General features: G+C 43.0%; 1 protein-coding gene across 13 annotated transcripts in view; it reads left to right on the forward strand.

The window, feature by feature from the left end:
• LOC139542363 (basement membrane-specific heparan sulfate proteoglycan core protein-like) overlaps positions 1 to 22,513 on the forward strand; it is a 161,402-nt gene extending 138,889 nt beyond the window's left edge. For 7 of the 13 annotated variants that reach the window (XM_071347685.1, XM_071347693.1, XM_071347687.1 and 4 more), the window contains 23 exons: positions 248 to 345; positions 909 to 1,175; positions 1,314 to 1,426; positions 1,550 to 1,697; positions 3,492 to 3,608; positions 3,873 to 3,890; positions 4,869 to 4,953; positions 5,156 to 5,300; positions 5,487 to 5,589; positions 5,791 to 5,900; positions 5,980 to 6,187; positions 6,354 to 6,575; positions 7,249 to 7,493; positions 7,751 to 7,922; positions 11,347 to 11,469; positions 13,795 to 13,851; positions 14,844 to 14,919; positions 15,059 to 15,143; positions 15,578 to 15,652; positions 16,305 to 16,375; positions 16,581 to 16,664; positions 17,247 to 17,350; positions 17,595 to 22,513. In XM_071347685.1, coding sequence (XP_071203786.1) covers positions 248 to 345; positions 909 to 1,175; positions 1,314 to 1,426; positions 1,550 to 1,697; positions 3,492 to 3,608; positions 3,873 to 3,890; positions 4,869 to 4,953; positions 5,156 to 5,300; positions 5,487 to 5,589; positions 5,791 to 5,900; positions 5,980 to 6,187; positions 6,354 to 6,575; positions 7,249 to 7,493; positions 7,751 to 7,922; positions 11,347 to 11,469; positions 13,795 to 13,851; positions 14,844 to 14,919; positions 15,059 to 15,143; positions 15,578 to 15,652; positions 16,305 to 16,375; positions 16,581 to 16,664; positions 17,247 to 17,350; positions 17,595 to 17,767 — 2,899 coding nt within the window. In that variant the 3' untranslated portion in view covers positions 17,768 to 22,513. The remainder of the gene's footprint in view (positions 1 to 247; positions 346 to 908; positions 1,176 to 1,313; positions 1,427 to 1,549; positions 1,698 to 3,491; positions 3,609 to 3,872; positions 3,891 to 4,868; positions 4,954 to 5,155; positions 5,301 to 5,486; positions 5,590 to 5,790; positions 5,901 to 5,979; positions 6,188 to 6,353; positions 6,576 to 7,248; positions 7,494 to 7,750; positions 7,923 to 11,346; positions 11,470 to 13,794; positions 13,852 to 14,843; positions 14,920 to 15,058; positions 15,144 to 15,577; positions 15,653 to 16,304; positions 16,376 to 16,580; positions 16,665 to 17,246; positions 17,351 to 17,594) is intronic. The other 6 variants (XM_071347696.1, XM_071347697.1, XM_071347689.1 and 3 more) reach the window with 5 other exon arrangements.
• The last annotated feature ends 870 nt before the right edge of the window (positions 22,514 to 23,383 follow it).

Below are 23,383 nucleotides of genomic sequence, written 5' to 3' on the forward strand. Positions count from 1 at the left end.
CTCCCTTTGGTTCTTTTCCTAGGCGTTATTGTTTCTGTTCCAGTGTTCATGTCTGTACGCTACCCTTGTTTTGGTCTATGTTAATTTATTAATTAAATACACTCCCTGAATTTGATTCCTGACTCCCAGCGTACAGGAATCACGTATCAACCAGATGATGATCCAGGATCATGTCCCACTTGGTGAAATCAGTAAGTGCATTTTCGTCATCTGTCTTACGCTGACACATTTGTGTGTTTTTATGTAGGATTGAGAACCTGGAGCAGCGCAACGAGGGCATCTACATCTGCAGAGCCACCAGTGTTCACGGCCAGGCCCAGGACTCCGCCAAGCTCACCATCCAAGGTCTGTCCAACATCCACAAAATCACTGAGATACACTGACACGAGTTTTGACACACAACCCTGAGTTATAACAGTGGAGAATTTTGTATAGCAGCTCTATGCAATCTATTATAATTCTGTTCTAAATCAGGGGCATAAAACATATTGCCCGCAAACCAGATCCGGCACACGACCTCATTCAATTTGGCCCGCAAGTGAGTGAATTTTTATTTATTTGGGGGGCGGGGAAACAATCTCAATTGACATTGAAATGGCTAAAACCAAACCGAAACTGTGTAGAAGTGGAAATGGACCTACATTTATACTATCTTCTATCTGTCCAGCTGCTAACAGTCAATGAAATGAATGTTAGACAGTCAGGGAGCATGGAACATTTTAAAAGCGATAGCTAGAGGTCTATTCTTTGCTAGTTTTGGCATGGAAATATATAACATTTTAGGTGCAGTGCTCTGGACCTTGGTGAAGACTGAATGCGGCCTGCGGGGCAAAATGAGTTTGACACCCCCTAAATGTATCCATTCCAGCATTAATTTAATGTTGGTATTAACCCTCTCCCGTCTACAGCCCTGCCCAAGGTGATGATCAACGTGCGTACCGCGGTGCAAACAGTGATGGTGGGTAACTCCGTGGAGTTTGAGTGCCAGGCAATCGGCGACCCCCAGCCCACGGTGCGCTGGAGCAGGGTGGGAGGGCCCCTGCCGGCACACATCATGGTGAAGGGAGGCATGCTGAAGATCGAGCAGGTGTCCGATGCTGACGCTGGACAGTACCGCTGTACTGCCACCAACAACGTGGGCTCTGTGCAGTCTCAGGTGGTCCTACATGTCCAGTGTGAGTAGAAAGAGAAGTGTACTGCGCCTGTACGTCTGCAAACACGCACGGACACAAGGACGCACACACAACACACATACATACTCCTATAGCCCTTGTCCCCTCTGATCATGTATTGGTGGATGTTTGTTTGTAAAGCCCTACCCCAGATCGCAGCTCTACCAGAGCTGAACGAAGTGACAGTAGGATCAGATGCTGTCCTGCCCTGTGTGGCATCAGGTTACCCGGTGCCTGCCATCAAATGGTCCAAGGTAGCCAACAAACTAGTAAAGATAGTGCCTATCTGTTTCTGACCAATTTCATCTGCTTTGTGCCTGGTGAACAGGATCCTGATTTGACCCTTTGTAACATGTTCTGTGTCCTTCTCTCTCTAGCTGGATGGGGAACTCCCTCCTAAGTGTAGACAGGTAGTCAACACCTTGACGGTTCCCGAAGTGACCCACGAGGATTCTGGCACATACGTGTGCACTGCCTCCAACAAGCAGGGCAAAGTGGAGGCCTTAACCACCCTCAAAGTCCATGGTCAGTCAGCTGTAGAAACACACTTTGGGAGGCAATATACAGTTGAAGTCGGAAGTTTACATACACCTTAGCCAAGTACATTTAAACTCAGTTGTTCACAATTCCTGACATTTAATCCTAGTTAAAATTACCTGTCTTAGTTCAGGTAGGATCACCACTATTTTAAGAATGTGAAATGTCAGAACAATAGTAGAGAGAATGATTCATTTCAGCTTTTATTTCTTTCATCACATTCCCAGTGGGTCAGAAGTTTACATTCACTCAATTTGTATTTGGTAGCATTGCCTTTAAATTGTTTAACTTGGGTGAAATGTTTCGGGTAGCCTTCCACAAGCTTCCCACAATAAGTTGGGTGAATTGTGGCCCATTCCTCCTGACAGAGCTGGTGTAACTGAGTCAGGTTTGAAGGCCTCCATGCTCGCACACGCTTTTTCAGTTCTGCCCACACATTTTCTATAGGATTGAGGTCAGGGCTTTGTGACGGCCACTCCAATACCTTGACTTTGTTGTCCTTAAGCTGTTTTGCCACAACTTTGGAAGTATGCATGGGGTCATTGTCCATTTGGAAGACCCATTTGCGACCAAGCTTTAACTTCCTGACTGATGTCTTGAGATGTTGCTTCAATATATCCACATCATTTTCCTGCCTCATGATGCCATCTATTTTGTGAAGTGCACCAGTCCCTCCTGCAGCAAAGCACCCCCACAACATGATGCTACCACCCCTGTGCTTCACGGTTGGGATGGTGTTCTTCGGCTTGCAAGCATCCCCCTTTTTCCTCCAAACATAACGATGGTCATTATGGCCAAACAGTTCTGTTTTTGTTTCATCAGACCAAAGGACATTTCTCCAAAAAGTACGATCTTTGTCCCCATGTGCAGTTGCAAACCATAGTCTGGCTTTTTTATGGCGGTTTTTGAGCAATGCCTTCTTCCTTGCTGAGCGGCCTTTCAGGTTATGTCGATATAGGATTTGTTTTACTGTGGATAGATACTTTTGTACCTGTTTCCTCCAGCATCTTCACAAGGTCCTTTGCTGTTGTTCTGGGATTGATTTGCACTTTTCGCACCAAAGTACGTTCAACTCTAGGAGACAGAACGCGTCTTCTTCCTGAGCGGTATGACGGCTGCATGGTCCCATGGTGTTTATACTTCTATACTATTGTTTGTACAGATGAACGTGGTACCTTCAGGCATTTGGAAATTGCTCCCAAGGATGAACCAGACTTGTGGATGTCTAGAAAAAAGAATCTGAGGTCTTGGCTGATTTATTTAGATTTTCCCATGATGTCAATCAGAGGCACTGCGTTTGAAGGTAGGCCTTGAAATACATCCACAGCTACACCTCCAATTGAGTCAAATTATGTCAATTAGCCTATCAGAATCTTCTAAAGCCATGACATAATTTTCTGGAATTTTCCAAGCTGTTTAAAGGCACAATCAACTCAGTGTATGTAAACTTCTGACTCACTGGAATTGTGATACAGTGAAATAATCTGTTTGTAAACAATTGTTGGATAAATTACTTGTATCATGCACAAAGTAGATGTCCTAACCGACTTATAGTTATAGTTTGTTAACAAGAAATTTGTGGAGGGGTTGAAAAACGAGTTTTAATGACTCAAACCTAAGTGTATGTAAACTTCCGACTTCAACTGTAACATTATTGCCAGTATCCAACTCCATGGTTCCCCGTCCCCTATCTCTAGTTCATAGGCAGTAAGCTCAATCGGAGGGGAACTTTCGATATTGCCAGTATCTAACTCTACGATTCTCCATACTTTATCTCTACAGATCGAGTGATGCCCTATTTCACCCAGGAGCCCCTGTCCTATCTCACTCTGCCCACCATCAAGAACGCCTACAAGTCCTTCAGCATCAAGATTAGCTTCAGGCCAGACAATCCTGATGGTGAGGCTGTAGTCAATTACAGACAGACTTATGTACTGAAAAATAGCTTTCTCTGCACCAGTGGATTTGCAACTTTTGCTTTGAAGATAGTTTCACTGACTACAGTGATCCTGACTGCATCTGTTATGTCTTTGTGTCGTTGAGTACGTTCTCTTTCCTTGTTTTTGTTTTTTTGCCGTGTGTCATGTTTTTTCACACGATTTCACCCCCCTCTTCTTCTGTCACTCCACACACTCCCTCTCTTCTCACCCATGCGGTGTTTAGGTCTCATCCTCTATGCGGGTGAGTCACAGTGGTTGAGCTCACACACTCAGGACTGATGCAGGTGATGCTTTTTGGGCTGAGAAGCCAGAAAAGCCACCAGTGATGTTGACCTTTTACCTTACCATAATGCATCCTAATGTAGAGCACAGCTGATGGCTGTGAGATAGAAGCCTATTGAAGAATGGTCAGGCATGAATCATTCAGGCATGATGGTTGTATTGGCAGCCCCCCCCCCCCCCCGCTCGTCATTCCATTCGTTTTTGGCCTATTGATGAGGACAGTATGAGGCCATCATTACAATCCATTTCATCTCTATGCATCAGCTTCTACCTACAAGACTGCCCTGCTGCTTCTAAAGACAAGCTTTATTATTGCAAAATGAATGTCTTATTAGCCTATACAGTGATTAGGCCTCATAATGAAGATTGGACAGTACTGTATGTGGCTTCGCAATTCTGAAGCTAGTAAAGAGTACAGTACCACCAGCGAGGTGGGGTGCTTCAATAGGTGACACACATACTCTGATAACAACTTCCATACTAGCTCATGGAAGCTGTACAGAGTAAACTATCCCCCCCAAAAAACAATTGTGCCGCATTTAAGAAATCTCTCTGCTATAACCTCTATGGCTCTGAAAGGTAGATGTTACGGATACGTTTATGAGGAGGAGGCATGGTTTTAGACTGCTTTGACCTTGCTGATGATGGTTGCAGTGCTGGTTGGGCAGAGTTTAGCAGAGCATGTGTCGCTGGCATGCAGCCCGTGTGAAGGCAGAGATGGATCAAACCAGAAAGACGGACAAGTTTGATACAGAGCAGAGCGATGCCCCAGGGCAGCAGATACTAGAACCTGGCTTTGACTGTCTCAAGCTTGGCCCTTGGCCCTCTTTGAGTGACCTCAGCTCCCCTCTTGGTGCCAGGGGAACTGTTTTTCTCTGACTGGCTCCAGGGGGCGAGGGTTTGTACCAAGCTAACTGTACATCCACTGGTCCACCAGGTATGATCATCTACAATGGACAGAAGAGGACCATGGGAGCAGATTTTATCTCTCTGGGGCTGGTGGGAGGCAGGCCTGAGTTCAGGTGAGCACCTGGCTGTCATTCTGGCGCACTATGAACACTATATGAGCTCAAAGTGTAAGAATAAACAAGCTATTGATGAATGGTAACTTGAACTGTCATTAGTCTCTGTTAAAATTAGCTGATGATAATGGCAATCACAATAATGATGGCAAAAACGACAATGATAGCGATAACGCTAACCTGAACTGTTTTCTCCTGACAGGTTTGACGTGGGTTCTGGCATGGCCACCATCCGCTACCCCACCCCCATCAAACTGGGAGAGTTCCATACCATAGAGCTCTACCGCAACCAAACCCAGGGCTCCATCATAGTGGACAGGGAGGCCCCCGTCAATGGGAGCTCACAGGTAGTGTCACACTCTATTTTTTTAGAGCCCGAGACTGTTCAACAATGTCATTCATACAGAGAGAATATCCAACAGACGCTCCCATGTAGTTTCACATAGTCAGTTAAAGACTGTTGAGTTCCTACAAAGTACATACAGTATCAAGGAGATGAATCCTTGAACACTGTTTCCTGTCTTGTATCACAGGGAAAGTTCCAGGGGCTGGATCTGAACGAGGAGTTGTATGTGGGTGGTTACCCCAACTACACCCTCCTGGCCAAGACAGCTGGCCTCAAGACCGGCTTTGTCGGTAAGAGATCGCTCTTTGTTCACTTTAAACCAGAACACCTGGTACAACACAAATGTCCCACTTCAGGGAACAGTAGATACACATTTATAACATGCAGTTATTTGTTTGTTTGGTAACTGGTTATTTCTTAACAGTAAACAAGACTTTGCTGATCACTGTTTTGGAATGTTCCCATCGGTTCTTGTTCTTGGTTCTATCCAGGGTGCATCCGTAAGCTGGTCATCCAAGGTGATGAGATCATCTTCAAGGATCTGGAGCGCAGCTCCACAGGCGTGTCCAACTGTCCGGTCTGCACTGACCACCCCTGTCAGGTCAGCTGACAACCACGTCCTCAGACTCCGCTTGAAAAATACATTGATGCGTTCATTCATTGATTGTGTTGTGTTTCAGAATGGAGGGATGTGCCAAGACTCTAAGGCCAGTCTGTACAAGTGTAGCTGTCCCAGAGGATACACGGGGAGTAACTGCCAGCACCACTCCTCCCTGCACTGCCACCCAGAGGCTTGTGGACCGGACGCCACCTGCATCAACCGTCAGAACACCCTGGGCTACGACTGTCGATGCCACCTGGGCAAGTCTGGAAACAAGTGCATGGACGGTAAGGGAAACCATTTTTTTTTCTGTGCATTGCCCACTTTCCTGCATTGCAATTGAGGCATAATCACACCTTACTAGATATAATATATATTCTCTCTATTCTGTTTGTTTTTAGGCATTTTGGTCTCGTAATATCTCAACATTTTGTTGATGTTTGTTTCCTCTAGGTGAATTGGTGACTACTCCCCTGTTTGATGGTTTGGAATCGTACATTGCGTACCCTCCTCTGACCAACATCCACAACGACCTGCGCATCGAGATGGAGTTCAAACCCATGGAACTGGACGGCCTGATGTTCTTCAGCATGGGCAAGAAGATGAAGACGGAGGACTTTGTCTCCCTGGAGATGGTAGACGGATACGTGCAATTCTGCTATGAACTGGGGACTGGTGAGAGCATAAAGACACATTATAATTAAGCAATAAGGCCCGAGGGGGTGTGGTATATGGCCAATATACCACAGCTAAGGATTGTTCTTATGCACGACGCAACGAAGAGTGCCTGGATACAGCCCTTAGCCGTGGTATATTGGCAATATACCACAAACCCCCTAGTTGCCTTATTGCTATTATCAACTGGCTACCAACGTAAGTAGAGCAGTAAAAATAAATGTTCTGTCATACCCATGGTATACGGTCTGATATACCAATGCTTCCAGCCAATCAGCATTCAGAACTGGAACTACCCAGTTTATAATAAAATGTATATATATATAGAATACTGCTATGTTACGTGTGTACTGTGATAGCTACTCATCTTGGTGTATCCTCTCCGACTGTTATCTTTTCATTTTCAAGCTAACAGCTTTTTATGGCTGTGCCATAGATTCTTGAATCTTAACTTATAGATCGAGGCTCCAAACACTGAAACTCTGTTGACCGATATGATCAGGGAATCTGTTGTCTCTGGTTTAAGTATCTCCGCTGTTTCATTGGCCTAGTTTTCACACTAAGCAGCTCTCAGGCACCCACAAAATAGTGGAAAGGAAACTATCAAGGCACTAGAAAGCACTGACGCGCTCAGACATGGTGGAAACCATGCTACTACTGTCTTTGTTTCCAGGCCAAGCCGTACTGCGCAGTCCTGAGCCGGTCACCCTTGGCCAGTGGCACCGCGTGGAAGCCGGGCGCCTCGACAAGGATGGCTCTCTGACGGTTGACGGTGGCCGGGAGGTCAGGAGGTCGTCGCCAGGCAAGGCCCAGGGCCTGAACATCCACACCCCCATGTACCTGGGAGGAGTACCCAATATTGAGATTGTACCCAAGGCCCTTAACATCAGTGACATGTTTAATGGATGCGTAGGAGAGGTGAGCTCAACACCTCAACACACACACAGTGAGAGAGACACATGGCGATTCATGATTCCCTTTATTACCATTCATAATTGCTAATGTCATGTTTATAATCACCTTAGTGCCTCCAATGTCACGTCGGATATCCAGTCGCAGAACAGTCACAGAATATCCGTGTACAATAGAGGGGGAAAACAAAATGTCTTCTTTTCCCTGACAATTTGACATGACCTTTAACCTCTACCATGTATTGTCCCTTGTCCCTTGTCCAGGTGTCCATCAATGGTAAGAAGGTGGACCTGTCCTACAGCTTCACAGAGAGCATGGCCATCGTCCAGTGTAAGGACAACAGTCCCTGTGACCGCAACCCCTGTCTGAACGGGGCGAGATGCATGCACAGTGCTGAGTATGAATACCAGTGTCTCTGCAAGGATGGCTTCGAGGGTGAGTCCATTGTAAATGTTAAATGACGTACAATCTATGGGATTTCAGTTTGGATCGAGCTATATGCCATACATTGATTTAAGAATTGGTATTCAATAACCCTATTCTATTCTGATAATAACATTTACCAAATCAATTGTATTTGTCACATGCTTTGTGAACAACATGGGTAGACAGCAGTAAAATGCCTACTTACGGGCCCTCCAAACAATGCAGAGATACATAAAAAATATATATATAATAGAAAGATAATAACACAAGAAATAAATACAGCGATAATTTGATTATATACACGGGGTACCAGTACCTAGTTGATATGAAGGAATATGAGGTAATTGAGGTAGATACACTACAAGACCAAAAGTATGTGGACACCTGCTTGTTGTGCGTCTCATTCCAAAATGATGTGCATTAATATGGAGTTGGTCCACCCTTTGCTGCTATAACAGCCTACACTTTTATGGGAAGGATTTCCACTAGATGTTGAAACATTGCTGCAGGGACTTGCTTTCATTCAGCCACAAGAGCAGTAGTGAGGTCGGACACTGATGTTGGGCGATTAGGCCTGGCTTGCAGTCGGCATTCCAATTCATCCCAAAGGTGTTCGATGGAGTTGAGGTCAGGGCTTTGTGCAGGCCAGTCAAGTTCTTCCACGCCAACCTCGACAAATCATTTCTGTATGGACCTCGCTTTGTGCACAGGGGCATTGTCATGCTGAAACAGGAAATGGCCTTCCCCAAACTGTTGCCATAAAGTTGGAATTGTCTAGAATGTCTGTATGCTGTTGCGTTAAGATTTCCCTTCACTGGAACTAAGGGGCCTAGCTTGAACCATGAAAAACAGCCAGCCCCAGGCCATTATACCTCCTCCACCAAACTTTACAGTTGGCACTATGCATTGGGGCAGGTAGCATTCTCCTGGCATCCGCCTAACTCAGATTGTCCATCGAATTGCCAGATGGTGAAACGTGATTCAGCACTCCAGGGAACGCATTTCCACTGCTCCAGAGTCCAATGTTAGTGAGCTTTACACCACTCCAGCCAAAGCTTGGCATTGTACATGGTGATCTTAGGCTTGTGTGTGGCTGCTCGACCATGGAACCCCATTTCAAGAAGCTCCCGGCGAACAGTTTGTGTGCTGACGTTGCTTCCAGAGGCAGTTTGGAACTCGGCAGTGAATGTTGCCACGAGGAAAGGTGATTTTTACACTCTTCAGCACTCAGCATTCCCCTTCTGTGAGCTTGTGTGTTCTACCACTTCGCGGCTGAGCCGATGTTGCTCCTAGATGTTTCCGCTTCACGATAACAGCACTTACAGTTGACCGGGTAGCTCTAGCAGGGCAGAAATTTGACAGAATGACTTGGAAAGGTGGCATCCTATGACAGTGCCAAGTTGAAAGTCACTGAGCTTTTCAGTACGGGCTATTCTACTGCCAATGTTTGTCTATGGAGATTGCATGTCTGTGTGTTCGATTTAATACACCTGTCAGCAAAATAAATCTCCACTAATTTCAAGGGGTATCCACATACTTTTGTATATACAGTACCAGTCAAATCAAGGAAAAGGGTGTCTACTTTGAAGAATCTCAAATATAAAATATATTTTTATTTGTTTAACACTTTTGTAGTTACTACATGATTCCATATGTGCTATTTCATAAACTCAGCAAAAAAAGAAACGTCCTCTCACTGTCAACTGCTTATATTTTCAGCAAACTTAACATGTGTAAATATTTGTATGAACATAAGATTCAACAACTGACATAAACTGAACAAGTTCCACAGACATGTGACTAATAGAAATGGAATAATGTGTCCCTGAACAAAGGGGGGTCAAAATCAAAAGTAACAGTCAGTATCTGATGTGGCCACCAGTTGCATTAAGTACTTCAGTGCATCTCCTCCTCATGGACTGCACCAGATTTGCCAGTTCTTGCTGTGAGATGTTACCCCACTCTTCCACCAAGGCACCTGCAAGTTCCCGGACATTTCTGGGGGGAATGGCCCTAGCCCTCACCCTCCGATCCAACAGGTCCCATGCATGCTCAATGGGATTGAGAACCGGACTCTTCGCTGGCCATGGCAGAACACTGACATTCCTGTCTTGCAGGAAATCACACACAGAACGAGCAGTATGGCTGGTGGCATTGTCATGCTGGAGGGTCATGTCAGGATGAGCCTGCAGGAAGGGTACCACATGAGGGAGGAGGATGTCTTCCCTGTAAGGCACAGCGTTGACATTGCCTGCAATGACGACAAGCTCAGTCCGATGATGCTGTGACACACCGCCCCAGACCATGACAGACCCTTCATCTACAAATCAATCCCGCTCCAGAGTACAGGCCTCGGTGTAATGCTCATTCCTTCTATGATAAACGCGTATCTGACCATCACCCCTGGTGAGACAAAACCGCGGCTCGTCATTGAAGAGCACTTTTTGCCAGTCCTGTCTGGTCCAGCGACGGTGGATTTGTGCCCATAGGCGATGTTGTTGCTGGTGATGTCTGGTGAGGACCTGCCTTACAACAGGCCTACAAGCCCTCAGTCCAGCCTCTCTCAGCCTATTGCGGACAGTCGGAGCACTGATGGAGGGATTGTGCGTTCCTGGTGTAACTCGGGCAGTTGTTGTTGCCATCCTGTACCTGTCCCACAGGTTTGATGTTCAGATGTACCGATCCTGTGCAGGTGATGTTACACGTGGTCTGCCACTGCGAGGATGATCAGCTGTCCGTTCTGTCTCCCTGTAGCGCTGTCTTAGGCGTCTCACAGTACGGACATTGCAATTTATTGCCCTGGCTACATCTGCAGTTCTCATGCCTCCTTGCAGCATGCCTAAGGCACGTTCACGCAGATGAGCAGGGACCCTTTCTTTTGGTGTTTTTCAGAGTCAGTAGAACGGCCTCTTTAGTGTCCTAAGTTTTCATAACTGTGACCTTAATTGCCTATCGTCTGTAAGCTGTTAGTGTCTTAACAGCCGTTCCACAGGTGCATGTTCATTAATTGTTTATGGTTCATTGAAAAAGCATGGGAAACAGTGTTTAAACCCTTTACAATGAAGATCTGTGAAGTTATTTGGATTTTTACGAATTATCTTTGAAAGACGGGGTCCTGAAAAGGGGACGTTTCTTTTTTTGCTGAGTTTAGTTTTGATATCTTCACTCTTCTACAATGTAGAAAATAGTAAAAATAAAGAAACCCTGTAATGAGTAGGTGTCCAAACTTTTGACTGGTACTGTACATATAGGTAGGGATAAAGTGACTAGGCAACAGGATAGATAATAAAGAGTAGCAGCAGCGTATGTGATGAGTTTGTGCAAAGATGGGTCAGTCCGGGAAGCTATTGGTTAACTATTTAGCAAATAAGGTGTATCTGTCCTCCTGATGCCACTTTGACCCTTCTAACCCCTGACCCTGTGTCCTCTCCAGGTGAGCGCTGTGAGGTGGTGAGGGATACCTGCCAGAGCAGTGACCAGTGCCAGAATGGAGGCAGCTGTGTGAATGGCCACTGTGTGTGTCCCTTAGGCTTCAATGGCCCCATCTGTGGACAGAGTAAGTACTGCTCTCTTATTTTCCTATACACTGGACACAACACAACCATTCCACTATATCTTGGTCCTCTGTAGGGGTCTTGGTCTTTGAAGCTCAGTTGGTAGATTATGGCGCTGGCAGTGGCAACGTCAGCATAGTGGGTTCAATTCCCAGGACCACCCATACATAAAAAATGTACGCATGACTGTAAGTCGCTTTGGATAAAAGCGTCTGCTAAATGACATCTATTATATGATCTTTTAGTCCTTTGAGATGTAACTTTGTTATCATAGAGAATGAGTGAGACCAGCAGAACAAATGGAATAATTCTGGATAAAGTATCTGGATAATGAATTATTATCAACCTTATTAAAACACTTTAATATATTGTATTTTAGTTTTCTACCAATTAATTCCAAGAATTGCCCTTTTACCATAAAAGCTGATGAATGGTATAATTGTGAATGACGATTTTGTTTGCAGTGCTGTGTCTTTATTAGCTAGGAGATAAAGAAATGTCTGGAGATACCATCAAATCTCTTCACAGCACCACATGTTAGCTTTAGAATACACCCTTATCATGTTGAGCGAGATTGTTACAGTGGCTTGCGAAAGTATTCACCACCCTTGGCATTTTGTTGCCTTACAACCTGGAATTAAAATAGATTTTTTGGGGGGGGATTTGTATTATTTGATTTACACAACATGCCTACCACTTTGAAGATGCAAAATGATGCAAAACGGATAACTTGAGCATGCATAACTATTCAACCCCCCCCCCCCCAGATCTAGCCACTGGGATTTTTTCCCATTCTTCAAGGCAAAACTACTCCAGCTCCTTCAAGTTTAATGGCTTTTGCTGGTGTACAGCAATCTTTAAGTCATACCACAGATTCTCAATTGGATTGAGGTCTGGGCTTTGACTAGGCCATTCCAAGGCATTTAAATGTTTCCCCTTAAACCACTCGAGTGTTGCATTAGCAGTATACTTAGGGTCATTGTCCTGCTGGAAGGTGAACCTCCGTCCCAGTCTCAAATCTCTGGAAGACTGAAACAGGTTTCCCTCAAGAATTTCCCTGTATTTAGCGCCATCCATCATTCCTTCAATTCTGACCAGTTTCCCAGTCCCTGCCGATGGAAAAACATCCCCACAGCATGATGCTGCCACCACCATGCTTCACTGTGGGGATGGTGTTCTCAAGGTGATGAGAGGTGTTGGGTTTGCGCCAGACATATCATTTTCCTTGATGGCCAAAAAGCTACATTTTTGTCTCATCTGACCAGAATACGTTTGGGGATTCTCCCACATGCCTTTTGGTGAACACTAAATGTGTTTGATGATTTTTTTCTTTAAGCAATGTTTTTTTTCTGGCCACTCTTCCGTAAAGCCCAGCTCTGTGGAGTGTACGGCTTAAAGTGGACAGATACTCCAATCTCCGCTGTGGAGCTTTGCAGCTCCTTCAGGGTTATCTTTGGTCTCTTTGTTGCCTCTCTGATTAATGCCCTCCTTGCCTGGTCTGTGTTTTGGTGGGCGGCCCTCTCTTGGCAGTTTTGTTGTGGTGCCATATTCTTTCAATTTTTTAAATAATGGATTTAATGGTGCTCAGTGGGATGTTCAAAGTTTCAGATTTTTTTTTTTTATATAACCTAACCCTGCTCTGTACTCCAACTTTGTTCCTGACCTATTTGGAGAGCTCCTTGGTCTTCATGGTGCCGCTTTCTTGGTGGTGCCCCTTGCTTAGTGGTGTTGCAGGCTCTGGGGCCTTTCAGAACAGGTGTGTGTGTGTGTGTGTGTGTGTGTGTGTACTGAGATCATGTGACAATTACACTGCACATAGGTGGACTTTATTTAACTAATTACGTGACTTCTGAAGGTAATTGGTTGCACCAGATCTTATTTAGGGGCTTCATAGCAAAAGGGGTGAATGCACACCTCTTTTCCGTTTTTTATTCTTCAGACATTTTGGAAACAAGTTATTTTTTTCACTTCACCAATTTGGAGTGTTTTGCGTATGTCCATTACATGAAATCCAAATAAAAATCTATTTAAATTACAGGTTGTAATGCAACAGAATAGGAAACACCAAGGGGGATGAATACTTTTGCAAGGCACTTTATGTCTACTGGTAACTATCTCTGTCCCATAGGACGTTGCATTAGCTAGACCTCAACCAGACCCCTCGTCTAAGGAATGGTCCCATATGAAGATGATTCTCCACACTCGAACCTCCATACCATAACATCAGACAGTTAGTCTATAGGATCCAGCCGAGCTCTGAAGTGTTGGGTGTCTGAGCCACATGTGTCTTACCCCAGGCCTCTCATGGTTATATCCCACACACACAGGCCAGGTCTCCAGCTTCGCCGAGGCCCTGTGGAATTTGGAGGGTAGCGGGGGGAATGGTACAGTATCCCTCCCTTCAGTTCTGCCTGACATAACCGTGACTAACCGTCAGGGGCCCCACCGACCAACCTGAGGGCCCTCAAGAGCCCCAGTGGGCCCCCGCCGCCAGCCTAACACACTCAGCAAATCAGAGAAACAAGTCACTTACACAACACGTGTCTGTACTGTACTCAACTGGTGGCTGGGGGTCCTATCTGTGACATGTTGGGAGAGGGGAATTCTATGTTAAAGGCTAAGTGTACTGTAGCATGCAGATGGATATTACGTCATCTTGCAGTTGTGTCTCAGCAGCTTTTGGCCCAGTGACACTTTTTCTTTGTCTTGTTTGAGATACCTTTATAGGTTTTAAATGTAGAATTCCCCTTTTTTCCTCTCCTAAACAAGCGTCCTGTCGAGTCTATGACATAATAACCAACCACTCACTGCAACACGAACCTCTGTTCCGTCTTCTGAACTGCCTGTCCAAAACAACAGAAACAACTCCACTACTGCTGTCGGTGGAAACAGACTGTGAAATGCATTTTCTACATATTGGAACAAGGATGTTTGTTGTCAGTTACTAACCACTTAAATTATTTGGATGAAAGTATTGAGGGGTGTGTTGAAACGCCTGAAGATGATAACATGGAGTATTCCATCGTCTGGGTCTGCACTGAGATGCCTGTATCTTTTGACTCGTGTGTGTGTAAGGAATGACATGTACTATGGAGAATGTCATCTGACTGGAGTTTTGTACAGTTTGTCTGTCAATACAGAATCTTCAATCTGCAACATTGGTCTAAAATACAGTACTGTAAGGAATACGTCAAAATAGAGCTATTTCAGATATTGTTCCTAAAGTCAAACAATAAGAAGATGCTCTTTGTCTTTTCCCCTCTTTCCATGTCTTTCTTCACTCTTGTGTAACTACTGTAGTTTCTAACTGAGTCAGTTGGATGGTTCTATTCAGCGTGCTGCCACCTATGTTGTGTTTTCAACTCTGTTTTTATAGATGCCCCCATTGAGTATGCAGCTCAATTCTATGACAACGGTTACCTTGCTCTTCCCAAGACTATCTTCCCCAGAAGGTGAGACAGAGTTTCCCAAGTGGGGAAGGAAGCAACTTTATTTACGCTGTATCAGTTTCCTTCTCTAAAATTGTCACTATTGTAGTGAGGCATTGACGTGGTCTTTGTAGTTTAAAATCTCGCTCTGTGTGTGTTGCAGTGGCCCTGACGCTCCAGAGACCATCGAGATGGAGCTCAAGGTCAACACCTCCTCCAAAGAGGGCCTGATCCTGTGGCAGGGAGTGGTATGTCCTAACCTTGCCACCGTACCCCACCCCACTACGCAGCACTCCTTATCATCCTTACTATCGAATCACATATTTACCAATAACCCACCTTCACAAAATGACCAACCTTTTACACTCACATTAATGATAATGCATTGGATGTGTGTGTATATATAGCTTTTCTAAGACTCAAATAGGTTCGCTGACATTCAACTGCTCTTTTCGGTTTGGTTATTAATAATGTTGGCTCTCACTGCTCACTCCTTACTCATTTCATTGAGATTGATGCAACTTACAGACTGGCTGTCGGTTTGGCATGTTGGCTCTGAGCGAGCCATGTCACAGTTCCAGGTCCAGGCATGGTTTGACAGCACTGTTTTGTTTGGCTGCACTGCATGTCGCCTGGTTGACGCTTGGCCTCTCTCACCCGACCCCACTCCCATCTTCCCCAGGAGCCCTTTAATGGCGCTAGCCATTTCCGCAAGATGCATGCTAGTAAAAAGGTATCCACCTCACCAAAACACCTGGTAAATATGGTATATTTCAGGATATGTACTTCACAGGAGGTTGGTGGCACCTTAATTGGGGAGGACGGGCTCAAAGTAATGGCTGGAATGGAATAAATGGCATGATAATCAAACACAAGGTTTCCGTGTGTTTGAGATCATTCACTTAATTCCAGCCATTATTATGAGCCGTCCTCCCACTCAGCAGCCTCCTGTGATGTACTTCATGTATACAGATTGTGAGAGAATTTGACAGTCTTACACTACTATGGACTACATGTTTTGAAATGTACAACAATCTGGATAAGGCTACTTGGCTCTTGTCTCTGGCTGGAGCAGCCTACTACTTTTAGTTATCAATTCAATCAATCTTTAACAATGTACTATAATATGCACCATGGCTGTGGCAGCTTCAATGCACATTGTTATGTTGCATGTAACTTAGTTTGTACTGTACTACCAAAAGGAGCTTGATTCAGGATTGTGATCAAAGTTTGAATGGTTATAAAAAATATATTTGTATGTATCTTATACAATACAGGCAACTCCACAAGTCTTAATAACAGAGAATCTGTGGACTCAGTAAATTAAAAAAAATCCATTATGGTTTTAATATATCATTATACTGTCATAACTTCCCTTTAATGTGTCACCTAAACAACTTTATTTCCAGGAACTTGGAGATCAAGGCAAGGGCAAGGACTTTATAAGTCTTGGTCTGCAAAATGGACACTTAGTCTTCAGGTAAGAAAGCATCACTGTCATGACTGTTTTTCTTTTTGATTATTGTTGTTTGCTAAGGAATATGCCATGCTTACGGTTCGTATATAACTGATTGGTAAAGTGTTGTTGGCACCAGTCCTAAATAAGCACATAGCTTCTCAGTCTCCTGTATGTAGTCCTACTGTAGTAGTAATGCTACTGTTGCATGTTCCCTGTCTGTCCACAGCTACCAGCTGGGCAGTGGAGAGTCTCAGATACAGTCCAGAGAGCCCATCAATGATGGCAGATGGCACAAGGTCACTGCTGTGAGGTAATGTACCATACGTGACCTTCTACTCATGTTCTGTTACACCTCCTATTATCAGTACCTCCGGGATTCCGCCATCGCAATATTTTGGGATAAATCAACAATTCTCTGAATATTATACGAGGGCTTGCATATTTCACCAATCACCGCACTATTTCCGCTTAAAACAGTGAAATCATCGCAATATTATCAAATTAATCTGAGCAATCCCCGCAGTAGAAAAAGAGGGCTCACAATTTCAACCAATCACCACACATTTACCGCATAATATGGTTCAATCAAGCCAGACGTCAACAAACGTTTTCGCTCGTCAGCACATTTTCATGACAAATGTTGCCATGCAAAATCTGAATTGCTTCAGCAAAATCAAGCATTTTTGCCTGCAAATATGTCTTTTTTTTACCTTTCATTTTTCACCTCTTGTTCCACAGTGTCTTTAAAAATGTATTTCTAATGTCATTGATGGATCTATTTTTAATAGATTTTTGGTAGGGGTGTATTTTCTCAATGAATGGACTCTGTGCTTTGTGACAAAGTGTTTTGATCATACGAGTAAGGGAAGTTTTCTTCTGTGTGTGTGATCAGAACTGGTAAACAGGGATATATTCAGATAGACGGAGCAACCATTCAACGAGGACAATCACAAGGCAAAAGCATCATGGTGAACACCAAAGGCAACGTATACCTGGGTACGTCTCCCTCCTGTTGGGAAAATCTCAAGTATTATATTTCAAAGTCTCCAAAGAGTAGAGAAATACAGTACCTTAAATATCCTGTTGGGAATGTGAACTTTACCCTTTCCCAAAGTGTCTAAATAGTACAAAAGTACAGTGTCCAAAATCTATAGGGAAATGACTGACTAAAAGAGGTGATATTATGTCTTCTCTAAGGACATGCACTGAGGCTGTGTGTGTGCTCATGTGTCTGTTACAGGGGGAGCCCCAGATATATCTGCGATGACGGGAGGGAAGTTCTCCTCGGGGCTCACAGGCTGTGTGAGGAACCTGTCTCTGATGAACGCCCGGCCGGGAGATCAGCCAGCCAGACCCATCGAGCTGCAGGCCGCCGCAGAGAATGGCATCAACGTTGGGCGTTGCTCCTCATAGACCTATAGCAGCCCCCACCCACACACACACACACACACCCAGAGACTATGGAGACAAGATACAATCAGACTCACGGAGAGATTTACCCACATACATACATACAGTCAGTTTGAAAAAAACATGGTGCTTTGCTGCTACCCAAAACAAAGCTACACAACAAAATTATATTTTGCTCTCTGTGCATTGAACCAAAAAAAAGTGAACAAATACTAACAAGTCTTCACTTCCTTAGTGTTGTATTCTCAATGAAGGACACAGGAGATCCAGTACAGTTTTCATACTCCCAGCAGTAGCTTTTAGTTATGAGAAAGAGTAAAATGCCATAGGCCTTCTACAAGGGATCAGATCCTATGGAGTTGGAGATGTTTTTACAGCACTGAATTTTTATTTATATACATATAAATATATATTATATATTTGTGGGGGCAACATGCGAACTAACCATAACTGCTCTTTGTCCTAGAGTTGATTTTGGGTTCTAATACTGTGTGTCCAGGGCTTTTTTATAGGGCCTAGTTGTGTTAATACTTGCAGACATTAAAGCCTTCTTTCTTCACTTCTGTAGGGGAAATTTAGCGGTGAGCATGCTTACAGACTTGTTACACTATTGGGAAAGGGGTCACGGAGGTCACGGCACAAAGCAGCATCAAGACACATCTCAGGGAAGACAGGATTTAAAAACAGACAGTACTGGTGCTTTTCTATTCTGCCAAATCGTTTCTGATCTGTTTCTGAAATCACTTGCCTTCCCACACCTAGCATGGGTGCCTTTTTTTGTGTCTGTAAAACTTTTTTTTACTTGGTGCTATTAATTTAGACATGGAAATACAGCCCACTAGTGGTTATTTGTCTGTCTCCTTATAATAATGTAGTACATGTGTTTCTTCATTGCTACATTTGAAAGAATATCAGTGGAAAACACATGCTACACGTGCCTATTTTCTTTCACCTCTCCTGAGGTTGGGGAGGTTGTGTTGTTCTCCAGATATGCATGAGATCTGAGGTTTATTTTAGTATTAGCTGAAATCTTCATCGTTTAAGTGTCTCCTCCAACGTCCTATTTGATTGAGTAGATCTCAAAAGACGTCAAGGTGTTTTAAAGAATGAATGGCGATTTGTATTTTGACGTTTTTTTATTATGAGTGGTTCTGAGAATTCTAAGACATTTTGTCATTTTACTTCTGCAGTCAGTCATGTGGCAACTATCTGCCAGTCAGGTAAAATATCAGTTTAGTCTGGGTGTGTGTGAGTGGCTACATGTGTACTTAAAAGTTCAGTATGTGTTGCCCCTCAACCCCCACCCTCTCTTTAAACCCCTATAAGATGTTTGTGTATGAACTGTATATGTGTACTGAAAGCGTGTGTGAACTGTGTACTGTTACTGTATGTGTGTGTACTAAATGTGAGTCTCGCCATCTAAATCCTCAGGAGGGTCACCGCAGAACTGCCTCAAGATGTTCCTCAGTCAGTTTCAGGTTCAGTAGCAACTAGCCTTAGTTACGGTCTTATAGAACTAACAAGTCTGATATTGAACTCTTAACAGCTGCATCATTTTGTTAGCTGTTGTACCTAACACTGTATGGAAGCACATTCATGCCAAAATAATTTTTATTGGGGTAGACATATTGGAGGGAGACTAACAGACACACAGCAGTCAGAGTAGATTACTTTAGGAGAAAGCAGTTGAAACCTCCCTGGTGGGGTGCTCGCTAGCTGTGACCTATGTAGCTCCAATGAGCATGCTCGCCCACACTGGTTTACCTCATGACAAATATGGCATCAAAATTCACATCACGAGGTTCACAAACTTTTCACTTTTTGTAATTTTAAGATTATGTTGATTAATATTCTGAAAATGAGCACCATCAGTTAACTTAAAGTTGCTTCATTTTTATTTATATTTGTTTCTTTCTTTTAAAATGTTTTATCTTCATTTCAGGCTTGATTCTGCTGTTGTAGAGCAATCAGAAAAGCTTGGCATAATTTTCTTGGGTTATTGTGTATTGCCTCCCCACATCCCCCTGTTCCCTTCATGTTTGGTTTTAATACCTTTCCTCCATGAGTGTCTTGCCCCACTGGCGTTCCCACCATGACCCCTCAGTCCATACAGTCTCAGTGGAGTGTCTGTGCAACAACTGTGGTAACCAACAGTAACATCAGCCTGAGAAGGGGTTGTCAACTGGTTTGTGCTAGAGCTAAATGGATGTGTACTTTGTGTATCTCTACATCTACAGTTAAAGTCGGAAGTTTACATACACTTAGGTTGGAGTCATTAAAACTAGTTTTTCAACCACTCCGCAAATTTCTTGTTAACTAACTATAGTTTTGCCAAGTCGGTTAGGACATCTACTTTGTGCGTGACACAATACATTTTTCCAACAATTGTTTACAGATAGATTATTTCACTTATAATTCACTGTATCACAATTCCAGTGGGTCAGAAGTTTACATACATTAAGTTGACTGTGCCTTTAAACAGCTTGGAAAATTCCAGAAAATGATGTCATGGCTTTAGAAGCTTCTGATAGGCTAATTCACATAATTTGAGTCAATTGGAGGTGTACTTGTGACTATTTCAAGGCCTACCTTCAAACTCAGTGCCTCTTTGCTTGACATCATGGGGAAATCAGCCAAGACAAAAAAATTGTAGACCTCCACAAGTCTGGTTCATCCTTGGGAGCAATTTCCAAACGCCTGAATGTACCACGTTCATCTGTACAAACAATAGTATGCAAGTATAAACTCCATGGGACCACGCAGCCGTCATACCGCTCAGGAAGAAGACGCGTTCTGTCTCCTAGAGATGAACGTACTGTGGTGCGAAAAGTGCAAATCAACCTTGTGAAGATGCTGGAGGAAGCGGTTACAAAATTATCTATATCCACAGTAAAACGAGTACTATATCGACATAACCTGAAAGGCCGCTCAGCAAGGAAGAAGCCACTGCTCCAAAACCTCCATAAAAAAGCCAGACTACGGTTTGCAACTGCACATGGGGACAAAGATCGTACTTTTTGAATGTCCTCTGATAAAACAAAAATAGAACTTTTTGGCCATAATGACCATTCTTGTGTTTGGAGGAAAAAGGGGGAAGCTTGCAAGCCGAAGAACACCATCCCAACTGTGAAGCACGGGGGTGGTAGCATCATGTTGTGGGGGTGCTTTGCACTTCACAAAATAGATGGCATCATGAAGAAAATTATGTGGATATATTGAAGCAACATCTCAAGACATCAGTCAGGAAGTTTAAGCTTGGTCGCAAATGAGTCTTCCAAATGGACAATGACCCCATGCATACTTCCAAAGTTGTGGCAAAACAGCTTAAGGACAACAAATTCAAGGTATTGGAGTGGCCGTCACAAAGCCCTGACCTCAATCATATAGAAAATTTGTGGGCAGAACTGGAAAAGTGTGTGCGAGCAAGGAGGCCTACAAACCTGACTCAGTTACACCAGCTCTGTCAGGAGGAATGGGCCAAAATTCACCCAATTTATTGTGGGAAGCTTGTGGAAGGCTACTCACAACAATTTAAAGGCAATGCTACCAAATACTAATTGAGTGTATGTAAACGTTCTACCCACTGGGAATGTGATGAAAGAAATAAAAGCTGAACTAAATCATTCTCTCTACTATTATTCTGACATTTCACATTCTTAAAATAAAGTGGTGATCCTAACTGACCTAAGACAGGGAAATTTTACTAGGATTAAATGTCAGGAATTGTGAAAAACTGAGTTTAAATGTATTTGGCTAAGGTGTATGTAAACTTCTGACTTTAACTGTATATACAGTATGGCTCTGGAATGGGCTATCAGATTAGATTACAAAATTGAGGATCAGGCTCAGCTATTGTATGTTACACTCTTTGAATGAGGTACCATTACTCATTGGGAATGTTAGTGTGTTAATTGCGGAGTTGTGGCCAAAACACAGAATAAACACAGATGAGAAACTGTCATACAAATCACAAATCATGAATACATTGAAAGCCCTATATGTGTGGTCTTAATCATAAAATATACCTGGGTATGAATGATGTACTGATTATTTATGAAGTAAATATGGGCGCTTTCATCATTGAAGATATTATTTAACCTTTTTTGAAATGGTTAACATTGTCTGTTTCATTTTTAGATTAAAGGCAAATGTTGAAGAAGAGTGTCACAACATTCTAGTGAATGGAAGTGTACTACACAATGTTATTGTCCATTGGGTGATAATGCTCGTGTTTCTGACTGTACCATTTCCAGTGTTGGAAGGAAGGACTCTCCCCCTTCCCAAGTGTTTCTTTATTAAAACAACATTCATGTGCTATTTATAATCTTGTGAGTTGAATTATTTTGCCAGTCATATAATTGTTTTACCTAGTTGTGTTCTTTTGCCAGTCGTTATTTTTTAAGTAGTTGTATTTTTTTCTCAGTCATATTATTGTTGTTATATACTTATTTTGAAGCTGTAGACAGTTGCAGCCATACAGTATTTGCGGTTGTTTATTTCCCATATATTCCTCTTTAATAATTCACTTATAGTTATCGTGTGCTCCAGTCCTAGGACATTCTGGAAATTATACGATCGTTACCCTTAGATCCAGGCTGTATCACATCTGGCTGTGATTGGGAGTCCCATAGGGCGGCGCACAATTGGCCCAGCGTCGTCCGGTTTTGGCCGGAGTAGGCCGTCATTGTAAATAAGAATTTGTTCTTAACTGACTTGCCTGGTTAAATAAAAAAATTATAAACAATTAAATTGCCTTTTTATTTGCTTTTCATCTGTATTGGTCAGCCCTTTACACAGGAGAGACCTGAGAAAGTGAGGATGATTTCTCTATTACCAGGCCTATTGACAAAGTCCAATGTTTCCCATGGAAGTTACACCAAAATCAGGTTTCTGACATGGATATCATCAAAGGCATAATCTCTTAATGTATATGATGAGTATCAGATTAGGCTAAATGTTAGGCTAAATGTTTATATACTGTAATAAGTCACAATGATAGCATTTGAAAATGCTATTTTATTTTATTTATTTTCTGCTTTGCTCACCCGCATTACATTAATGTTACATTGCAAGCATGGATGGGGAATTATCCCAACAAATATAGGTTTCCCATGAAACACAAGCCAAATACAAACATGTAAAAATATTTCATACAGAATAGAAGTTCTTCCATTAAGTCAAATAGTAGTGTTAGAGCCATTTTGGATGTGGAACAAAAATGTATTTAAAGATATTTGATTGATTTGTTATTTTAATCGAAATGTATTGAAATTGTATAGACATTATGGTAATTGAAACTCCCTTATTGTTTTGACACCTAGTGGCCTATTGTGGGTTTGCCTGTAGAGTGGCATATTAGTAAAGATGGCGTCAGGAACAACAGTTAGGACAGGTGTACAGCCTGATAGGAATAGGAAGACGCCATATAGACAACAACAAAATAAAAAGTTTCTTTGGGACTATTTTACTTTTTACCATTCATCAACCTTGGAATCTGTGTGGTAACTGGGCAATCGTATTGTGAGTAATAAATATAATTTAACTGCAATCAAAAACTCTTATTTAAGTATACACCGAGTCACTGGTGTTGATCGACCGTGTCTTTCAATAATGTTTATT

Source organism: Salvelinus alpinus, chromosome 17 (assembly GCF_045679555.1).
Source record: "Salvelinus alpinus chromosome 17, SLU_Salpinus.1, whole genome shotgun sequence".
NCBI classification, from domain to species: Eukaryota; Metazoa; Chordata; class Actinopteri; order Salmoniformes; family Salmonidae; genus Salvelinus; species Salvelinus alpinus.